This window comes from Pogona vitticeps, chromosome 1 (assembly GCF_051106095.1).
Source record: "Pogona vitticeps strain Pit_001003342236 chromosome 1, PviZW2.1, whole genome shotgun sequence".
Taxonomy (NCBI): Eukaryota; Metazoa; Chordata; class Lepidosauria; order Squamata; family Agamidae; genus Pogona; species Pogona vitticeps.
The window spans coordinates 55,072,852-55,092,941 of record NC_135783.1 but is presented as its reverse complement, the minus strand read 5'-3'; the positions used below and the strand labels follow the sequence as shown (position 1 = coordinate 55,092,941).

Below are 20,090 nucleotides of genomic sequence, written 5' to 3'. Positions count from 1 at the left end.
ATTGTATGTCTTTCAGACTAAACGTTACAACTCTGTTTTCCCAAAAATAAGCCTGTAAAAGGGTTCATCTCTAACTTTTGAAAGTTCCTCTTTTTGTGAATGAAATGACGATGCAGGTAATTCATTAAACAAAGATTTATTTACAAAACTCATGCTTTCTTTATTAACATCCACAGTCTCACTTAACAACAACTGACTGGGAGTTTCTTCCCATAACAACATTAACAGTTCCAACAGTTCCTCTCTTATTGGTAAAAGTGAGCGAGCTTCTCGGCCATCGTGGGTTTCCTCAGGTTCCCGCTTTGGGCTGCACATATAGTTCCGCAGCAAGGGTGCCAGCTCCATGCCCCCTCTGGCGATTTCTCCCCCAGTTGTAATGGTGAACAATCTGAACTGGACCTTGTCCTTTCGGATAGACTAATACTGTCCATTCCTCTGATTGTAAACCTTCTATCACTGGTTTAACTCTCTTTCCAATAATTTCCTCCACTTTCTCTTTTCCTATGGCTCCTCCTCTATATTCTTTATTTCCATTGGATCTTGGTATTTTAAACTCTTAGTTTGTGTATGTCAGACTCATTCCAATCATCTTCCAATAATACATTCTTTTGTGTTTCTAATGATTTTCCATTTTCTTCCTTTGTCAAGAAAACATTTGTCTCTGTCCTCCTCCTCCTCTCTTCTTCACCCCCTTTATACCCTCGCCTTCCTTTCTAACCTCATGCTCCCTCAACCCCTCCTTTTGCTCGTGCACTTTTAACCCTTTCAACTCTTCTAATCCAACTCGGATCACTTTCTCCTTTCCTCTTCCATCACTTTCCCTTTCAGACAGCTGAGGGGACGGCACACTCTCAAGCTTCTTTCACTGCTCCTTGCTCACAAAGCCCTAGTACAGTGGGGTCTTGACTTAAGAACGTCCCGAGTTAAGAACATTTTGACTTACAAATCACTCTCATAGGAAAATATTGACTTGACTTACATACTTAGATTTGAGTTACAAACTGGAAAAAACCCACGTGGGAGGCAGGGAAAGTGCAAAATTTGAACTTTCAGTTAACTGTTGAGGGTGCCTGTCTGCTTCCTCACTCCTCCCAGCATTTAGAGAGTGGATTGGGAGACAGTCTTTGGACTGCCTGGTACTGTACTGCCTGGACTGTATTTTCCCTGCCTTCCCTGAACCTTTCTTGACCTAAGAAAAAAAGAAACAAAATATCCCCCTCTAATGGTCGAAGGCGGAATAGCAGCTTCCCATTAGTTTCTATGGACGGAAAAGAGCAGATACAGATCAAATGGTTTTCAATGCATTCCTATGGGAAATGCAGATTTGACCTGCGAACTTTTTGACTTGAGAACCGCCTTCCAATACGGATTAAGTTCTCAAGTCAAGACCCCACTGTATGATTTTTCTGCCTGCCCTCCACCATTGTGCAACAACCAGAAGAAGATATGACTGTATTTGAATAAACGTAGATTGTTGTACATGAAAAAAAACATCCCCTGAAAATGAGCCCCAATGCGTTTTTTGGAGCAAAGTTTAATATAAGACCCTATCTTATTTTTGGTGAAACAGTAAATTACTGTAAACCTGTAGTCATAGGATTCATAATTACTTCTCTTTTTCACTTTGGAAGTTTTACCACTAGAGCTAGGGGTAGTCGTATATGGATATTCCCACACAGCTGGAATTAACAAGGATTCAGGCCCTGGAGCTGGACCATCCACTCACACATCTGGTGGCGACCCCTTCCTTCTTTCTAATCACTCCAGAGCGCTGCTCGGCTAAACACTCAGCAGCCTTGCAGGGAGACTCTTCCTTACTTCCTCTGCCAGGAGTGGCTAGATGATCGGGAAGAGAATCGCACTCAGGAGTAATTGGAAGGATGAGCAGGGCCAGCAGCGGACATGGGAGTAGATGGTCCGGACCCTGCGGCCAGACCCACATTAACTGCAGCTGCATGGGGGTTTTTGAATATGAATACTCCCGTCTCCAGTTATCGCCCTGATCATCTGCTTTGTTCTTTAATTCACTGAGGGAGGATATATCTCAGATTTTCCCCAGGTTATTCCACCCATCATCAAGGCAGACCAGAAGGGCAAGGAGGGGGTGTTGCCATTGTATCTGGAAATTGGCTATTGGATCTGGTTGGATTCCAAAATGCCATGGGTGGGTTTTCAGATGAGCTGGCTGGCTTGGGTGTTGAAGTCCAAATCGCTGAATGAAATTCACCAGTGATACAGATAATTGATTCCATTGAACCTGAACACTCCCTTTGAGGGCCCACACCTCCCTGTGATTCATAGAAGAGCTGCAGACCTTGAAACAAACTAGAAGGCTGAAGAACATCTGAAGGAAAGCTCCCTCAGATGTTATGAGAGCTGTAGTAAAGAACATATTCAATCAATACTGTAATGCTATCCAGGCTGCCAAAAAAGCCTACAGTTTTATGCAGATCAGTGAGACTCTTTACCAACAGGTGAGCTTTACATGTTCCGTTTTCGAACAAAGATTGAGATCATCTGTAGTGCTCTAGACTCTTAGTGTGGCAATAAGTCAGACAAAGATGTCCAGTGCCCTGTCTTATCTGGTTGTACAATCTGTGATGCCTGATGATGTGGATAAGGTGCTTGCATGCTTTGAGGCCACTTCCACTTAACAACACCCATGCCCCTCCTGGCTCCTGAAATCAGTCAGAGAGGTGACAGTTGAATGGGCCTTTCAGATTGTAAACTCCACCTTCAGAGAGGGCTATATTCTCTCCTGCTTGAAGGAAACTGATGTCTCCCATTTTAAAAAATGAATTTACCATTGGACTATTTAAACAATTACCATAGAATGACCAACATACTGTTCATGGGGAACTGAGGTGGTAGTGGCTAATCAGTTGCACACATTCTTGGAGGAAATTGAGAATCTGGATCCATTTCAATCAGGGTTCAGACTGTGCCATGGGACTGAAACATTGGTCACTCTACTCAGTACCTTCTTTGGAAGGCTGACCAGATGAGTTTGACCCTGTTGGTTCTCATGGACCAGTTGTCAAGGATGTGGATCAGACACACAGCATTACTCTGGCTTCACTCCTTCCTCAACAACCAGCACCAAAGGATACAGCTGGGAGAGGCTGTTTCATTCTTGTGGGCACTGCAGTGTGATGTTCTGCAGGGGTAGATCATCTTCCATATGCTGTTTAACATCTATATGAGGCTGCTGGGAGAAATCATTTAGAGATTTGGAGTTCACTGTCATAAATATGCTGATGACATGCAATTCTATCTTTCCTTATCTTCAGCGAAAGTTGTACAGACTCTGGAGTGCTGCTTGACATGGTTATGGAGTGAATGAGGGCAAATGGGCTGAAGCTGAATCCTGATAAGATGGAGATCCTGTTGCTGGGAGGGACCTTGATCAATTAGGATGCTGATTACTTGGTTTAATTAAGATCACACTCCTGCGAAGTATTAGGCTTGCAATTCAGGTGTGCTCCTCATAGACTTGGTACTCTAAATGGAGAATCAGATCTCAGCTGTGGCTAGGTCTCCCTTCTTTCATCTTAGGCAGATTGCACACCTTTGCCCCTACTTCAGGAGGAAGCCCCTAACAATACAGGTTCATACACTGGCAATCTCGAAGAAAGACTATTGCGGTGCTCTCTACATGGAGATGACCTTGAAGGTGGTGTGGAAGCTGTAGCAAGTGCAAAACACAACAGCCAAGCTGGTGTCTGGAACATTAAAATATGATCATATACAGTGGTGCCTCGCAAGACAAATGTAGTTCGTTCCACAAGTAGCGCTGTCTTGAGAAATTCTTGTCTTGCGAAAAGCGGTTTCCCATAGGAATGCATTGCAATGCATTCCTATGGGAACTTCGCAAGACAAATGAATTTTTTTCGTCTTGCGAGGCATCAGTCATGGGGGGGAAATTGTCTTGCGAAGCACGGCCATAGAAGAAGCCATCTTGTGAGGCACCACAGCGATTGCAAAAACAATTTGTCTTGCGGGTTTTTCATCTAGCAAGACGTTCGTCTTGCGAGGCACCACTGTATCACCATAACAGTATTCCTAATCTTAACGTAGATGTTTTGTCTCCTGCTGATGGAGACAAAGATTTAGGATGTAACAGGTCTGTTCTAAATTGGCATAAAATGGATTTGGCCTGATATAAATAGATGTTAATGGAAATGCCCGGCATAAAACAAAAATAATCCAAGGGTGTGGCTTTTCCTGGTAAATTTCATTCCAATAGAAAAAATAAAGTACTAGACAGACAGTTGCCAACTTCTCCGTATTGATCAGGAACATACATTGTTCTGTATTTGTTCAGAAGTAGCAGTTTTCTGGCAAAGATTGTGTATTAACTAAATTTAGGAGTACCAATTCTCTTTTGCTCAGATGAATTATGTGTATTAGTTTAATTTATTTTTGCTCATTTCAAAAGGCAAGTGAATTCTGATGGTAGATCTCATAATCTATATTTGCATATGCAAATGTGATGGAGCATCTTTAAATTCATTAAAATGAATTTTAAATTAATATTTTTTGCAGATCGTGCTAGTAAAAGCCTCAATCAACTGAAGCATGCCTTGAATGAAAAAGATCTGGCAACAGGGGAAAATCCAGCTATATTTGAGCAGTTATTTCCTAATACTAGCCATGAAGAACATGAAGATAGAGCTTGGAAGGAGCTACAATACAGTCATGCAGGTTTGAAACATTCTGTTTCTGGCTTTGTTTTGGTCAGGAATGATTTTGCTGCTTAGGATATAATTTACAATTCTTTTACAGTAAATCAACTTAGAGCTCTATTAAGACAGCAACAAGAAAAAGAAAGTGAAACATCCCCTTCAAGAAGGATGACAGCATCACCCACAGTAAGTAGTATGCTCTTTCTTTATTCTTTCTACATGAGCAAATAATTACATCCTTTTGGCAAAGACTTTTCCTAAGCAACATTTATGCTGTCACGTTTCACACTATGTGAATCTTGTAGACATTTAACAAGGCAGTAATAACCTAGTGCTAGAAGTTAAATATATTTATTACAGATGCAAACTGTATGTTCATTTTAAGCTGTCTTAGTTCAGTTCAGCATCATAAATCTGAGCAAATCTATGATTTGAGTGAAGTTACCACAGGGAAGTGGTTTAGTACAGTTTGTTTTTTTGGTGTCTAGATACTCTAGCACATTTGTAGTAGCACCAAGCTGTTTCATCAGTCAGAAGTAATCACATGTCTGAACCAATGCAAACTGATTTTTTGTAAAGTAAAAAAAAAAGTGGTTAGAGTGGACCTCTCTGGCCACACCATCCTGTTTGTTCTAGTGTTGGTGAAATCTGGAGGGCCACATGTGCTGGTAGCTGAAGGCAATCTCCCTGCCCAGCACCCTCCTAATACCTTAGTTTTACCCAACTAAGTAGGGAGTTCTCAAAAATCCACAAGTTAAGTGCTTCATGTCTTACACCAGTCCTGTAAGGTAGGAATGCCACCACACCCACAAAATATGCAGGTTCTCAGTAAATGGTCAAGGCAAGGATTTTAAGTACCACAAACCTTCTTAATCTAAAAAGCTAAACAACTTATGAAAAAATGTATTTTATTTAAAGATGCTGAAACAGTCAAAAACCATTTCAGAAACAGTATCAACAGTTACAAAAGCTGTCGAAAAGGTTTTGGATGAAAGAATCATTTAAAGCTGGAGGTCGCAGCAATACAGATCAAACACAATAGAAAACTAGACAAATTTCTAGTACTTACACTCTAGCATAGCTTCAGCATAGTCTCAGAGCATACACTGAGACTATGCTTGGGAGAAGCAAAAAATGATCACAGTTTCTCTTCAAATGGACAATTAAGCCAACTAAAGTAACTTCTGTCCCGATTTTATACCTTAATCTTCAGCTCCTGACTCTTCCACAGGTTCATCTAATCAGGCCTCAAGTTCCCACAAACTTTCAAAAAGGCAAGCCATTTCTGCTCCCTCCCCTCATTCAGCTGAAATCATTTTCTCAGTTACCTTAGTACCAGGGAATGAGCTAGCTTGGCTGTGAAGATCACTCTCACATTGATAAGCTGCAGATGTTCCTCCTTTCCAATTACTGGTAGGCGTTTACTCCCCCTTCACTGAGCCAGCTTCTTCTAGCTGCTGATCACAAAGCCTGAATTTTCCAGAAGTGGATCCATGATCCCTCAATTTCAGAAGCGCCAGCGGTAGGGAGAGACAATGTATTTGGGGGAGGAGGGACTAGGCTGAATGGCATTTCTTTTTGCATTATATCATCAATGGGAAAAATGCAAATCAGCCTGCTCCAAACGCATAGCACTTCCTTTATTTTCCCTCACTGTGGTTTCACCTTTAGTCCAGAAAAAAGAAAAAAGCTTTGTGGTGTTTGTATATAGTCCAAAGACGAAGACAGTGATACCTTTATTAGACCATTGAAGATTCATACACAGAAGCTAGCTTCCGACATGGGCTTTATCTGGCTGAGCTTCAAGAGATTTTTGTGTATAGTGTGGAAAAATGTAAATTATGTTGTTGTTCTGTGCTGTCAAGTTGCCTCCAACTTGTGGCAATTCTGTGGATGAGTGCCCATTTGTCAGTACACCAGATACATTCTTTTCACATTTTAATCTCAGTTCTTGGGTTGCTTGATTTCTATTTTATTATAATTAAGTTAGTTTTCTTAATTTCACATTTAGACTGTGTTTGTTACTTACTATGCTGACTTTACTGAGTAGCTGTTGCAAAGAATCTAAATTGTCAGCTAATAATACTAAATTATCTGCATATTGGATATTTTTATCAGCTGTTGTGCAGATCTCCATGTCTTATGCAAGCAGGGGGACAGGGAAAAACTCAGTGGGCTGGTTATCATTCAGCAGAGAGGTTAGTGGAGCAACACAGAGGTTTATTCATGAAGTGTATAAAACAGCCCAAGCACCATTGTCCCTTCTTCTAAAACTGTCCTTTGTCCATCAAGTCTACATTTTTAATAGCATTTTAAATCCAGATTTGCTGGGTGGTTCTCTCCATCTCAGTCACTTAGTGGCTTTACTCTCTTACATGCTCTTCCTTAAAATGGTCTCTTTCAACTTGCAGTAGTCTCTTAAACTGGTGTTCCCTTCGGCAGCAACAGAGTTGGTTTGGAGTCAGCATCTAAGCCGTCCAGGCATTCATCATTGGCCTAATTGTCTCCAACTCAAGATCAGGCTGATCCATCCATTCTGTCTTGTCTCCATAAGCTTTAGTATTTACATTGATACTTTTCAGGTTGCTGCTGATCACATGCATTACCTGTGTTAGTGTAAAGTGAGTGGAACGTATACCACAGCTATCTCCTTTTCTTATTATGCCTTCATGGGTTTTTCTTTAATGAATTGCCTCCTTAATAACAGTATATTATCTTGCCCTTTTATTTTGCCTTTTTATTGTATTTTAAATGTTGTAAGCCACCCAGAGACCTTTGGGTAGTGTGGGCGGCATATAAGTTAAATAATAAATAAACAAATAAACAAATAAACAAATAAACAAACAAACAAACAAACAAATAAATAAATAAATAAATAAATAAATAAATAAATAAATAAAATATATTCAGTTCGATCACTTAGTTATTTACTTTCTGTCCCTTCTCTGTTTTCATTTATTTTGTTTTCTTTAATTTGAGGCAGATTATGTTAATAATGGAATTATGATCTGAATTCATGTCACCTCCAGTTGGCACCAACATAACAGAGTTCTGGTACCTCTGCTTATGAATTATGCAATCTATTTAGTTCAGTATCAGAATGAATTTTTTAAAAAGACTTAAAAATTTTTAAAATTTTAAATAAGTGTCGATTTTTTGTTGAAATGCTATTTGTTTTTCAAAAAGTATTATGTGATAGTTTTAATTTAAGATGTGTTACAGCTTTAATATCTCATTCTGGAATTGAAATTATAAATTCCTTGATCTCGTAAAATATTTTTTAAAGTTCTTAGATGGCAGGACTAAGAACCTGTCATCTAAGTTTTGGATGTTTTGGAGAGGAGTGTTCCATAGTCTTGTGTATAGATTATGCAAGTCAACCGATGTCCCTAATAGATGCCACCGTAATTGTTTTCATTTTTCAGTAGGGGCTTTTGTCTCCAGAGGTAAATATTTTTAATGGCAATTTATGGAAACAAGAAATAAGAGACCTGATTAGGTGTAGTACTTACATTTGACTGAGGCTGTTCTTGGAGCATCTTTCATGTTTCAGCATGAAATATTGTTGGAAATTTTTGGAAACTGTATTAAAAATCTCCAAGACTGTTTTCAGTAGTTTCCTTGAATTAGACTGATTCCTTTAAAGTGGCAACTGTGTTGTTCTCCTGCAACTCTTTATATTCTTATTTCAAATATTTTACCCTGCCTTTCTCCTTTAAAAGAATCCAAGGCAGCTTATATCATTAATAAGACAATATTTTAAAAATAAAACCAGTAAGTATACAAATATTCTAAAGGAATAAAATATTATATTACTATACGAAGACAAGTAAAGTCTACATCTTCCCCTGAAAAGACATACTCACTGTCACTGAAAATTTCAGTGAATATAGTATTATTGAAAGTAAAGTCAATTTGGGCAAGGTAATCATGGAAAATATGTATTAAAGTCACAGCAAGCAGGAGTGCACTTTTCTGGGGAAACGTTTGCATGATTCAGTTTTTTCTGAGTAGTGATTTAAATAAAACCTATCTCTGCCAACCTAGCAGTTCGAAATCCTACAAATGCAAGTAGATAAATAGGTACCACCATGGTGGGAAGGTAACGGCATTCCGTGTCTAGTCGCGCTGGCTACGTGACCATGGAAACTGAATGGACAAACGCTGGCTCTATGGCTTGGAAACGGGGATGGGCACTGCCCCCTAGAGTTGGACATGACTGAATTAAATGTCAAGGGGAACTTTTTCCTTTACCTATCTCTTCAGTACAATGTTCCTGTTAGTTTCAGAGATTTTCATGTGCATAATCGCCTAGATTAGAGATGGGCATGATTTATGGCACCAAAGATGCTGTGCAGATCCTCCCTCCCCTGGGCTGGCTGGACCACTCATACTGTTTCACCGCCATTGGGGTCCTTCTTCTCTTCCAATCCAGGTGGAAACTCGGGCTGTCCATCCCCACCTCCTCTAGGAGTTGACCACTATGATAAGAAGGTGTGATGAGGATTCTTCCTGTGCACCCAATGAGTGATCAGCTGCTGGAAGAGGCGGGGATGGGCAGTTCAAGCTCCTGCCCAGATTGGATCACCGCTGGAAGAAGGACAAAAGTGGTGGTGGGAAAATCAGCATAGTGACCTTAAGTCATGTCCATCTCTGTCCTAGATGTAGGTGTAGGTGACTACAATTTGTTCTTCATAGAATTATATCATTCATGCATGTATTCATTTTATGGACCTAGATCATATTTTCCAGCAAAATATGTGGGGCTTCTGTTCTTCTTGTGGTATTAAATACCCCATTTAGTTGCTGCCTTTTTAATACTTTATAGCAGCTTTTAATTCTGAATAGAATTCTACTACACCTTCTTCATTTTTACCATTATTTGAGATATTTACTTGTATGTTGTTGATGTCCTTGATATTTAGTAAATGTAAAGGTTCCCCTTGACATTTAGTCCAGTCATGTCCAACTCTAGGGCGTGGTGCCCATCCCCGTCTCCAAGCCATAGAGCCAGCGTTTGTCCGAAGCCAGTTTCCATGTTCATGTGGCCAGCGTGACTAGACACAGAATGCCGTTATCTTCCCACCGAGGTGGTACCTATTTATCTACTCGCATATTTATATGCTTTTGAACTGCTAGATTGGCAGGAGCTGAGACAAGCAATGGGAACTCACTCCGTCGCATGGATTCGATCTTACAACTGCTGGTCTTCTGACCTTGCAGCACAGAGGCTTCTGTGGTTTAACCCGCAGCGCCACAACGTTCCTTTCCTTGGTACTTAGGTTCAGTTAAATAAGCATTACCTATCCTGAGTATGGGATAGAATTTGTAACAGCAACATTTACATCTTTCTGCATTTGAACTATCTAATAATGCCACAGATAATTAATAATTAATGGCATTGCTTCTGAGGGTTTTTGAAGTATAACATACTCAGAATGGTTTATCAGTCCCTTCGTCTCTTGCTGAAGGCCACACAGGCTGGCTGTTCTCCCAGGCAGTACAGTGGGAGATGGAACTCCTAATACTTGGCCACCTGCTCTAATCAGTGAGCACATATTCAAGCTTATATGCACAATTTGAATTATGGAGATGGGTCAAAATGAAAAATATAGAAGATAGCAATTATGTTAACACTGCTCTAGAATTTTCAAAGGGCTAGTCAGTATAAGCAGGCAATCATAATCTCATTTATACAAGTTAATTACCTTGAAATGTTCTTCTTTGTCTATTAATCCTGTTGGAAATATTTAAATATTCATCTTTTGATTTATTTTATGTATTATGGATTTTTCTTGCCTCTCATACTTTGTATATTCAGTTTCCTAATCTTACTCTCAGCCCCGAAATTCTTAGCATTCTGTGGCCATTTAAAGCCTGCTAGGGACTTGAGAGAGTTTAGCCACGCAAAGTGTACTTGGAACATGTATGTAGTGCAGTAGTTTTCTATAACCTTCCACATTTCAGCACTATGGCTGATCCTAACTGCTGTCCTTTGGCCTCTGGTTGGTGATGACAGGGTGGCTGCTCAAAGTTGGGAGCTGGGTAAAAACAATTTGGTTCTTCAAGGCTCCATAGATATCATGGTGATGCTTCTCCGCCTGAAACTGTATTTATTTCCCCTTCCCCCGGAATTGTTAATTAACTGCTACCTGATAAAAAATAATTCACAAATAGCATGGGATGTGCATTACTTTATTTTAAAACTACCTTTTTGAGATATTATAAGTGTTTGAGAGAGTCTTGCCTAAACTTCCTAACTGTGACTGATTGAATGTGTTTCCTCCAGAGAATGTCCAAGAGTACAGATCAGAATTTTCCTACACTTTGTGATCTTGCTCCCATCATTAATGACCAGTCTCAATATATTAACCATTTAGAAGCTGAAGTCAAGTTTTGCAAGGTATGGTGCTTCATGTTTAACTTAGTTATTATGTGAATTTTCAAGTGGATTATTTGTATAATATAAATAATACATGCAATTTTAAGGTCACAGTTATGGGCATTTGAAGCAGAAATTATATGTAGAGCACCTGAAAAATATGGTAGGTGTATCATGGCATTTGATCGCCTTTGTGTATAAATAGAGCTCAATTGAAAAAGAGTGTTTTTATAGTCAAATAAATTTGAAATAGGAAATAATGGTTTAGGATCTCAGTAATTGATGGAACCGAAATTATCCATCCCACCCACTCCTCTCAGTCCATGTTGTTAAAAGTTGCTACACTGAGGGAGGCCAAAAAGGTGAATGCAAGGAAGTATGCCTTTTCAATTGTGCCCACTAGTCTCAATAAAATGCTGACAGAGATACACCAGGACCCTTCCCTTCGTGCATCTAGAAGGATGAACTGAATTATTTAATACTGCCTTTAACAACTGAATGGCCTGAATCCTGTCAATAATATATTTTTTAATCTTTTAATCAATTTTAGATTTTTTAATTGGGCTATTCATATGTATAGTTTAATTATTGTCTGTTGTATTGCTGTATTGTTTTGAACCATATTTTTTGTTATTCAGGTGTATTAAGGGCTTGTGTGTTTCAGCCTTGTGTAAACTGCCCAGAATAGAGCTTGCTATAATAGGGTGGTATATACGGTAAATAGAATTAAGTAATTAATCAATTAACTAATTCAAGTTATATATCATCTCGTTAGTTGAAGTGCTACCCTGGGCATTTAATTAATTAATTAGCAGAAACATAGAAAACAGAGGAGATGTGAAGAATGGCTTGCCTCAGTTTGTACTGTTTTTGTTAACATTATGACATTTTAGCATTAATCTTTGTACTTCTGACTTTTCCATTGGAATCCCCAGTGATATACTATTTTCTCTGCTTTTCTCTGATACATATACCTGAATTATGCACGACAAACATATTTCTCATTATGTTTACATTTAATATCAAGTAAGCCATTGAAATAATTTTTTGGTAATCAAGGTAAAAAATCAAGACTAAATAAAAGATATTGGTATAAGACTCAAAAATTGCAGTTTGGGTATTCCTAATATAAAAATTATTATATAGTGAATTAACAAAGATTTGTTGGAGAGATTATATGTAAAGTAGGAAGATTAATTTGGTGGGATGTGGAATCTTCAGAAGTACAAGGAAATATTGAAAAATATTCGTTTAATATAGTAAAAAGAACTATAATAAATCAGGTGAAGAACACCTTTTTAAGAAGCATGTTCAACGTCTGGAACAGATATAAAAAGAACTTTTGTCCCTTTACTTCACCACTAAAACTAGTGACTGAAATAGAAAATTTCCCAGCATATTTGAAGGGCTTAGTTGATTTATTTAAGGATTAAAAAGTTGCCAGATTGAAGGATTGGATGATTAAAATGAGACCGAAGATTATTGCTCAAACTAATAAATTATCATGGTACAATTATATCAAATTTAGACAGATGGACTAATGAATGGTTGAAGACTAATGGCAAATGTAGAGAATGCACTAAATATGAACAGTTTCTTTCATCACATGAAGATATGCAGAAGGATGCTTTGAGGAAGGGAGTAGTAAAGAGAATTTATAACTTAATTTTGGATCAGGAGGAAAATGAGATTGAAATAGAAGGTTTGAAATCAATTTGGGAATGTGATTGAAAGACAGAAATTCGAACAGAGGATTGGATAAAAAATTGGAGGATGAGAGTTTTAAGATTTATGTCAGTAAGAATAAAGGAGATTTTTTTAAAAGTTAGTTTAATGTGGGTATGTGACTCTGGTGAAGTTGAACATAATAAATTCAGATTATTCTAAGGCCTGTTGGAAATGTGATGAAGAAGTTGGCACGTATTATCATATGTGGTGGGAGTATAAACTGATTCAGAAATTTTGAAATTGATTTTTAATGAAATATGTGATATATTTGGAAAATATATTGAATTTAACTCTAAAATTGCCTTGCTGTCAATTTTTGATAAGCTAAAACTTGATTATTGCTCAAAGGAATTGATTTCTAATCTTATGACAAGTGCTAGATTAGTAATAGCTAGATACTATAAAGACAAACATAGTATTAAATTAGAAGATTGGTATAACGAAGTATGGGGCATTGAGCTAAATGACAAACTGACTACTGAACTTAAGATGAAAAGAGGTGAAATAAGTTTAAATATTTTCTATGCTATTTGGGGTAGATTTATTGCATTTGTATTAGTGAAAGGAAAGGGGAAATCCGCAACAATCAATACAATTTTGGAAAGTAGGTTCATAATTAAAAAATTGCTCAAAAGGACCCCGTGGGTATGGGGGATTCACTGTGTTTTAGATTGCTAGTAAGTATTTTGTATTGTATTTGTTTTGGAAAAATAATAAAATATTTTTTAAAAATGAAATAACTTTTTGTTTGGATCTTGTTATTGTTTGCTGTTGGTATTTAATGAAGCTTCTTCCTTGAATAGATTTTTGCTTCAGATTACGTACGTGATTTTAGAATATCAAAAGTTGTACATGGTTTTAGATGTAGACTTGTCTCACAACTGTGCAAAGTGACTTCAGATAACTGAAGTCTGGCATTTTAATTTTGGAGTAGGGGAAAAAAATCCCAGCCTTGTGAGGATAGCCCTCTTTGAGGGAATATCTTCTGGGCAGAACTCTGGTATAATAATTTCATCCATACTGCAGTTACCTTCAGGAATGAATTAAACTCCTGTATGTCTTCCATGATGTGTAATACTTTTATTGGACTGCTAAAATATTAAAAACAGATGAGTTCTTGGGTCCAGCAGGATCCTCTTTCAGGCTAAGCACTGCGAAGCTGGGGGAGGCAGGGGCAGAACAGGAAAAAAATCATGAACTAGATGATTCCCATTTACAAACATGGAAAAAGACAACTGCATTGCCAGAAGTAAAATCTAATACCCAAAGCTGATTCAACAAATTTGCAGTCTTCATTTTTGGACTTTACCTTAACTCAGATTATGATGCTGCAACATCTGATCAGAATGATCTTTGAACTTCTTTTGTTTCTCCCCACACTCCGTCAACTGTGTGAATTGAGCATTTCATCACCATGGCTAAAATGTTAAAACATCTGATTATTTTTCATTTATTTTACATACTTAATGTTTTAGGAGGAAATGTCTGAACTGAAAACTCATATACACGTGGTTGTACTTGAAAATGAGAAGCTCCGTGATGATCTGAAAAGGCTAGCAATGGACCATACTCTGAGAGTCCAAAATTTCCCAGCTACTTCAGTAAGTTTTCTTGTATTTGGAAATGGTAGTTCAAATTGATTGTGTCCTTAAATGAGAAATCCAGTAGCTAATGAATACAGTGGTGCCTCGCACAGCGAGGGTTAATCCGTTCCGGATTAACCCTCGCTGTGTGAAAATATTGCTGTACGGATCAAAAAAAGCCATTGGAACGCATTAAACTTAGTTTAATGCGTTCCAATAGCAGCTTTATTCACCTTACAGCGATGTTTCTCCGATGGCCGGCAGCCATTTTTGCGCCCTCCCCTCGCTTAACGAGGGCGCGAAAACGCTGTGCGCGGTCATTTTGGGGCTTCCGGCGGCCATTTTGAAGCCGCCGAACAGCTGATCGGCAGGTCGCAAAGCGAACCGCTTACCGACCTCCACTCTACAATTTTGAGCCATAGGGGCCGTTGTGCGGATTCGTCGTTCTATGGTGCACTTGTTGTGCGAGGCACCACTGTATATAGAAGTGAGTTCATACTTCAACTGTCAAAAATTTTCTGGCAGAAGGCAACTAATTGGATTCCGCCCCATTTACTTATATAGAAAGTATATCAGTTTGGGGGAACAGTGGGCAGTGTGCTGCTGCGGCGGAACTGGAAGTGGTGGGGGAAGGGGGAATCCCAGCACAGAGGTGCCTCGAGACCCCACTCCGGATCCACAGCCAGAACCAGCTGCTCCAGATCCGTCTGCCGAAGTGCCAGCACCACAGCTGCAGCCACATTCTCGGGTTTGGCTGCATGGGGGTGGGTGGGCAGAATAGCAATCCTGCGACTTATGGCTCATGTGCTGGCAGAAAGGGCTCTGCATGCCAGCTGTGGCACACATGCCATAGGTTCACCATCGCTGACCTATGGTATCCCTCAGGATTTTCTTTTGTCCCCTGTGCTATTTAACATATGCATGAAACCTCCGGGAGTGATTATCTATCATTTTGGAGTTTAGTGTCACCAGTATGGAATGGCACCCATTTCTATCTCTCCTTCCCATCTAATTCCAAACCAGCTGTTCCTCTTCTGAAGCAGTGTCTGTTGGCAGTAATGGACTGGTTGAGGGCAGAAAGATGGAAGCTTAATTCAGACAAGACAGAAGTACTCCCGGTCAATCAAAAGGCATATCAAGGAATAAGAATTCAGTCTTTCTTGGATGTGCTCACACTCCCCCTGACAACTCAAGCTTGGAGCTTGGGTGTACTCGTGGACTCATCCCTGACCCTGGATACTCAGGTGTTGCTGGTGGCTCAGAGTGTATTTGCATAGCTAAAGCTAGAGCACAAGCTGCACCTATTCCTGATTTGGCTAAGGTGACAGATGCATGCCTTAGTTACATCCTGTTTGGAATGCTGCAACATTTTCTGTGTAGAGCTGTCTTGGAAAATAGTCTGGAAACTTTAGTTCAACATGCTGCAGCGAGGCTGCTGACCAGGGCAGGTTATAGCAAGCATATAATTCCCCTGTTCAAATAGCTTCACTGGCTACTGATCCATTTCCGGGCCAAATTCACAGTGCTTGTTATGACATACTAAGCCCTACATGGCTTGTGTCTAGTCTATCTGAAGAACTGTATCTGCCTGTATGAGTTTGCCCAGCTCTTCAGGGAGGATTCAGTTCCACCATCCTCACAGGCATGTGTGTTGTGGATGTGAGAAAGTGCATTCTCTGTGGATACTCAGAGGTTATGGAATACCCTCCCCCAGGAGCCTTGGTGGACTGCCTTCTCCTTGTCCTGCCAGTGAAAAGTAAAGACCATATTTTTTTAGGCAGACTTTTAACAATTGGGCAGTGCTGAGTTTGGGCACTGCATATTATATATGTTTTAATGTGTTTTTAAAACAGTTTTAATGGATTATTTTAATACTTATATAGGATTTGGCTTTCTAATAAATTGTGAGCCTGCTTGGGTCTCATAACTGGGAGAAAGGCGGCACAGAAATACAATAGATAAATAAAATAAATATTTGTACTTTTATACAGGCATTATTTTTTCCCCTTGATCTATGTTTAGTAGCGCCTGATGAATAATGATAATTATACATGCAGGAGCTCATGTGCATTGTATAGCTTTTGTTCCCTATCCTTTGCACTCTGACCTCTTAAACCAGGGCAGGAAATATGCAGTCCACAAGCTATGTACAGACCACTTGGGTCCTGATACAGCACAACCTGTGCCACTAAATCATCCCACAAACAGCACATAAATCTGGGAAAAAGTATTTTGGCTCAAGAAGTCCCCTTATGCTGCCAAATTTGCTTTGTTTTGAGCACCACCCCAGAAATCTTGCCCCCCCAATACCCCAGAAATATAATCTTTTTTTTAAAAAATGGCCATTACCGGGCACAACAGTCATTTTGGTAAGAACACTTTCCAAGGGCAGGACAAGGGTCATAGCAGTAGGTACAGCCCTATTAGTCCAAGGATGAACATGCATTATCCCCAGACTTCTGGAGATCAGATACCCCCCCCCCAACTTACATGCTTTTAAAAGTTTTTTTTTACTGAGAGTCATGGGATCCTTTAGAAGGGCCTGGTATGTGACATAGAGTTAGACTGGTAGACTGCAGAAACGTTTGCTTTCATAATATTTGGAATCAAACAAATGCTATTACTCGAGTTCTTCACATAGCATAACATATATACAAGTTTAATATAGATATATAGATGCTTGCAAAGCATATGTTTTAAATCTGTACACCTAGGCATAAAAAATAGATGGGCTGAATACAATTTTTATTTTTATTTTTCAGGCCACTCCTCAGAATGCCAGTGCTACAGGTGGTGATTATTCTCAGCTTTGGAACACTGCCAAATTACCATCTCATATTAATGAGAAGGACACTGCAGTTCCATTAGAGAAAGATAAATGTCAACAGGAGCTGGTATCTGTTAATCTAGTATTATTTTATTTAGTATTCTGGAACAGGAAATTATTTTATGTTGTCCCAGAGGAGCATGAAGAAAGTCTAATAATCCTTTTATATTGTACTTGATTAGTTTATAAAATTGAATAGAATGAATGTCAATATTCTGATTTCTGACAGTGACTGATGCCCTTCACAGGTTCATAAACATGACATGTTTGTTTCTCAGTCCAAGTAGGCAAGGTATATGTTTCCTAAATCCAGTACTTTCAGTTAGTAACTTGTGGTTTCATTTGGTAGCAGTTTTAGTTGATGAGATAGGTAATAAGTGCAGTGTAATATGAAAGGTTGCTCATTTTAACAAATAATTATTTCCTGATTTCTGACTGCAGATTAACCTGGAAGGAAGTAAGCAAGTACTTAATAAAGATTTTCTTAAGGCGACGAAACTCGATCTTAAGCTAAAATAAAGGCTCTAAGCAATAATTTATAACAAAGTAAATTTAAAAACAAGTTGAATTAAACATGTAAAAGTTGCAGATAAACTTGAAAAGCTGCTAGTAGCTGCACTTCCATTTTTTCATTGGCAGATTGTGTTACAGGGTTTTTGGAATTTGCCTCTTTAAAAGGGGAATATTCAGGGGTTTCTGCAAAAATTGGCTTAGGGTGGCATCAAGCAGCCAGTGGGCCATGTCACATCCAATTCTGCTTTACAGCTTCAATTGGTTACAGATGTGAACAAGCAGAAGTGAAGTTCTTCTAGAATGTGCATCTCCACACCAGTGAACTGTCTAGTTGTCACCAGCTGGGGCTTTCAGAACATATTCAGGCACTATTCCATGTATAACACATTGCAGTGATACAATGAGGAGTTTACCACTGTGGCCACACATTCCCTGCCCAGAAATGACCACAATTATCAGACCAGTTGAAGTTGGCTTCTAGTGAGAAAGCTGGAACTAGTTACACCCATTTCAATCCATAGGCCTAAAACTGGCACTGAAACAGACTTGGTTGTTCTAACTGATAACTTCTGTCAAGAGGGAGAGTGGGCAATATTAATTCTCTTTGATTTCTCAGCATCTTTTGATAATGTTGATCATGGTCTTTTTCTGGAGTCACTATCTGGGTTATAGGTGTGAAGCACATTTTTTTTAGAACCCCCCAATCTGATTGTACAAGTAATCTAACATGCAAGGTGCAACAGACTTATTCCATGTTGCACAGGACTTCATGGGTGCCACGAGAATTTAGGGTTTGTCCTAGGAGGTCATTGGCTCAGTGTATGACAGATTATTCTCTGGAGCTAGTTCTGACAAGTTGATGGAAGATAGTGGTTTGGATGGTGACCATTTATTGTTGAAACCACTTTAAAGAGTGCCCTTTACCACCAGAGAGATAGGAAGAGAGTTCATCCCTACAGATTCTCTTGAATGGTAGCTTTCGATATTATCAACCATGTGGCAGCCTGTCTTCCAAATAAGCTTTGAAGTCTTAGAACTGGAGGAATAGTGCTTTTGCTAGATTTGTTCCTATCTAAGGAGCCTCTTCCAAGAAGTTATAGTGGTGAACTCTATTTGAATTCTATGGCATTTGTGCTTAAGGACTCTTATTTTCTCCCCCATCGACATGCATCTGAAACCAATAAATGAGACGAAATAGAGATTTGAAAAGAAGTACAGTATAATCTATATGCAGCCAGGGACCTCTGTCTCTGTTGCATCTGAGTCATACAGTATGTAGTGAACGAAATATAAAACCAGTCTCAGGGAGCAGCACTGGAATGAAGAAGGTTAATAAATTAAACCTGAGTCCAAAGAAAGTGAAGGTACAATAGTACTTTTTCTGCTTGGGAAGGTGTTTCTCAATGATATCAGAGATTCATGTCACTGGATGGAGAAGTAGCCTAAATGGCCTTACATCATCTTTTATAAACTAGATAGGTACCACAGTTCTGACCATACCTGACCAGAATTATCTGTTCTTCGGTAATCTCTAAACTGGATTAGTGTCATGTGTGCTGTATGTGAATCTGCCTTGGAAGTTTGTGTGAAAACTGTACTTAGTTTAAAATGCAGCTGCCAGATTGCTAATCGAAAATTCGATCAAAGGGTCATATCTTGTCTGTGCTAAACATGTTTATTAGCCCCAGAGTTCAAAGTACTGGAGTGCTTTTATTTTACTTCAGACCCAGTTGTCTCTTGGAGCCACTTCTCCTGAATCTGTCTACCCATTCATGGGAGTAATTATCTGAAAAAAAATTCACCTGTTTTCTGACCTGACACAGGCCATTACAAAGCATTTTTGTGGTGGCACCCTATCTATGGAATGACATTTTCCAGGATGACAGCCAGGCTATCATTAAGACGTTCTTTTAACCTCTTAAGTAGATTGGAAGTTGTATGTTTTATCTCATGCATTTGTACTGAATTTTATTGGCTAAATTCTGTTGCTGTTTTAATCAAAAAAAATTTTATTTCTTATATTGCTTTATAATTTTTATTTTAAAGCAAGCAGTCTGGGAACACCATAGTGTCCATAGTCTTCAGAGAACAGTCAACAGTCTAAACAGAACTAGACTAATCATGAAGCTGTTTTAGTAGATAATTATATCATATTCTAACAAAGTTATTGACCTTTTATAAGTGACTTGCATTGATTTTTTTTGTTAGTGCAAATCACTGATGTTGTGATGATGACTGGACTTAATCAGTTACTTGTAATTAAATAACAAAGTTTGTTAATTTTATCTTAAAGGAAAAGATAAAATATCTCTATCAAGAAAGAACAGAAGCACTTGAAGCTCAGGTACAGTCTTTAAGGTAAAAAAAGAGTC

The 20,090-nt window shown here is 38.8% G+C and overlaps 1 protein-coding gene across 11 annotated transcripts in view; it reads left to right on the top strand.

Moving 5' to 3' along the window:
• Positions 1 to 20,090, top strand: part of SDCCAG8 (SHH signaling and ciliogenesis regulator SDCCAG8) — a 173,101-nt gene that overhangs the window by 4,974 nt on the left and 148,037 nt on the right. For 7 of the 11 annotated variants that reach the window (XR_013540465.1, XR_013540464.1, XM_072993154.2 and 4 more), the window contains exons 2-7: positions 4,546 to 4,704; positions 4,786 to 4,871; positions 10,975 to 11,088; positions 14,271 to 14,396; positions 17,141 to 17,272; positions 20,012 to 20,076. Coding sequence is in view for 9 of the 11 variants with exons in the window: in XM_072993154.2 (XP_072849255.2) it covers positions 4,546 to 4,704; positions 4,786 to 4,871; positions 10,975 to 11,088; positions 14,271 to 14,396; positions 17,141 to 17,272; positions 20,012 to 20,076 (682 nt within the window). In the remaining 2 variants the exon portion in view is untranslated. The other 4 variants (XM_072993161.2, XM_072993160.2, XM_072993162.2 and 1 more) reach the window with 4 other exon arrangements.